Source organism: Egretta garzetta, unplaced genomic scaffold (assembly GCF_000687185.1).
Source record: "Egretta garzetta isolate BGI_Z169 unplaced genomic scaffold, ASM68718v1 scaffold101, whole genome shotgun sequence".
NCBI lineage: Eukaryota > Metazoa > Chordata > Aves > Pelecaniformes > Ardeidae > Egretta > Egretta garzetta.
In genome coordinates, this window is record NW_009258666.1 from 248,679 (window position 1) to 251,078 (window position 2,400).

The 2,400-nt window shown below is 52.2% G+C and overlaps 1 protein-coding gene across 1 annotated transcript in view; it reads left to right on the top strand.

The window, feature by feature from the left end:
- The first annotated feature begins 358 nt into the window (after nt 1-358).
- Nucleotides 359-2,400, top strand: part of GPN2 (GPN-loop GTPase 2) — a 5,334-nt gene continuing 3,292 nt past the window's right edge. Inside the window, exon 1 of the mRNA XM_009648474.2 lies at nt 359-1,059. Within this exon, the coding sequence (XP_009646769.1) occupies nt 643-1,059 (417 nt within the window). The 5' untranslated portion in view covers nt 359-642. The remainder of the gene's footprint in view (nt 1,060-2,400) is intronic.

A 2,400-nucleotide genomic window follows, 5' to 3' on the forward strand; every position in this document is an offset into this window, starting at 1 on the left:
CAAAGAGGGGGGATAGAGGAAGAGGGGACATTGAACATGGGGGGGAGAGGGGATGCGGCACGAAGAGGAGACACGGGAGATGTGGGATATGGGGGGAAGGGGATGTGGCAGGGAGAAAGGATATAGGATGGGGGAAGGAGCATGTGGGAAAAGGGAGGATGTGTGGAGAGAGGGAATGCGGGGGTGACATGGGAAGGAGAGGAGACGTGAAGGTGAAAAGGGACATAGGGATATGGAGAAATGGAGGGGAGGACATGGGGACGTGCTGGGGCGAGGGAGGGAGTGTGTGGGCGCTGCCACATCAGGAAGGACCCAACTAGGGTAAAACTCACCCCAGACGTGGGCAGGAGTGGGGATCTGCGTCCCACAGGCGCAGCACTGGGGGTCTGGTTGGGGGGTTGTGCCTGTTTTCATCCACAGCATCACCAGGTGGGGGGTAGCAAGGTAACGCCCGCCCTGGCGTAGGTCTCAGCTGTGCATAGAGTGATGGGAGGCAGCAGATATGCAGTGGCACCTTCCCTTCCTCTCTACCCGCTCCCTGGGTGTGAATTCCAGCAGATTGCCTTCGTATAAATGCAAATAAAACAGTAAATGGGAGCTTTTCCTTTTTCAGTCAATAGAAGGAGAAGGAAATGAGCCACCATGTCTGAGGGCAGCAAGGGGAGCTCGCTGGCCTTTGGCCAGGTGGTGATCGGGCCTCCAGGCTCTGGGAAGACGACCTACTGCCATGGCATGCAGGAGTTCATGGGCAGGATCGGGCGCAAAGTGACGGTGGTGAACCTGGACCCTGCCAATGAGGCGATGCCCTACCAGTGTGCTGTGGACATCTCTGAGCTCATCACCTTGCCCGACGTGATGGAGAACTTGAAACTGGGACCCAACGGGGGGTTGATCTACTGCATGGAGTACCTGGAGGCCAACTTCGACTGGCTGCAGGAGAAGCTGGCTGCGTTCAGGGGTCACTACTACTTGTTTGACTGCCCAGGGCAGGTAGAGCTCTACACTCATCACGATGCCCTGAAGAACGTCTTCACGCAGTTGGCCAAGTGGAATTTCAGGGTAGGTTTGGGGCTCCGCAGGGAGCTGGGCTCAGCACCTGGCACCCTGCATGCTTGTGCAAGGGGCTCGGAAGGTGTGTGCCGTGTGGTCAGAGCTTTTGATTGAGGGCATTAATGGCTGTTTTCTTTACTAACCTGTTTGCCCTTTCATGTGAAACAGCTTTATCAGGGAAGGAGGGGAATTTGCCCTATTTATGCTTGGAGGGATTGGCAAAAGAATTGCTTGTTCAGGGCATTTAATGCAGTGGGATTATCATGAACAGAAACATAGATTCCTTCCTCACACACCCTTGGTGTGCTCCAGGGTCCTCTCTGCACACCTTGTGTGTTTTATCTGAGCGGGGACTGTATTTCAGAGCAGGGAGGTAGATGTGTGCGCCGGGCGGGCAGGGACCCTTTGCACTGCACTGAGAGAAATTCAGGCGTCATCTCGGGCCCTCCCTGGCTCTCCTGCATCCAAGTCGAATTGCTCTGCACGTTGTAGTACGTGCTCTCTGCTTTCTTGCACAATGGAAGATGCAAATGAGGAAGCGCAGGTGAGAAGAATCCCATAACCAAGCTAAGTTGCTTATGTTGCATTTGTTTTGCATTTGGGCCAAACCATGAATGGGCAAACTGTGTATGGTGTGAGCAAGAAGGGCAAGTTCATTTGCTTGAGAATGTCACTGCACTTTAGAGATTATTTTTATTCAAATAAATGTACATGAAATTGTAGTTACTAAAAAAAGATAGTTTACACGGCTGTTCTGATGCTCACTCGAGCGCTTACACCTGCCTGTGAGCTTTAAGCTGGCTTTTTTTTTTTTTTTGCTGCAGAAGCATAGCTGTGACTCAGCCACACTCAACTGTAGAGCCCTGACTCCGAGTAACCTTGCGTAACAGGCAGTAACTTAACAGAGATCTCGGACCACGTTGTTACAGCTGCATGAAACACAGGGAATCAAACTGCTCATTAATTTAATTATTGATAATTATTTCAAACCACATGGCAATCAGTTCTCCCAGCAGAGCGTGGTGTGCTACAGTTACTGCTCCTGAGCGTACGCTTGTGCGTGAGCATTCCTGTGGGGAAGGTGGAAACCTGGAGGCATTTGTGTCATTCTGAATGAGAGTTAACCCCAGCTCCTACCCCCAAAAAACCGGCAGAGTTCAGACAAGCATGGAAACTTCATCTGCAAAGGAAGAAGCCCTGAGAAAAGGGAGAGCAGTTGCAGGTTTCAGTGTCTTTCAGTACTGCTGGTGGAGCTCAGCGCCCCTATAAGCCTCCCCACAGCCCTTTGTGTGCACCAGCACCCTGGGTCCTCAATCCCCAGGTGGTCCATGGGCGTGAATGTGGCTGTAT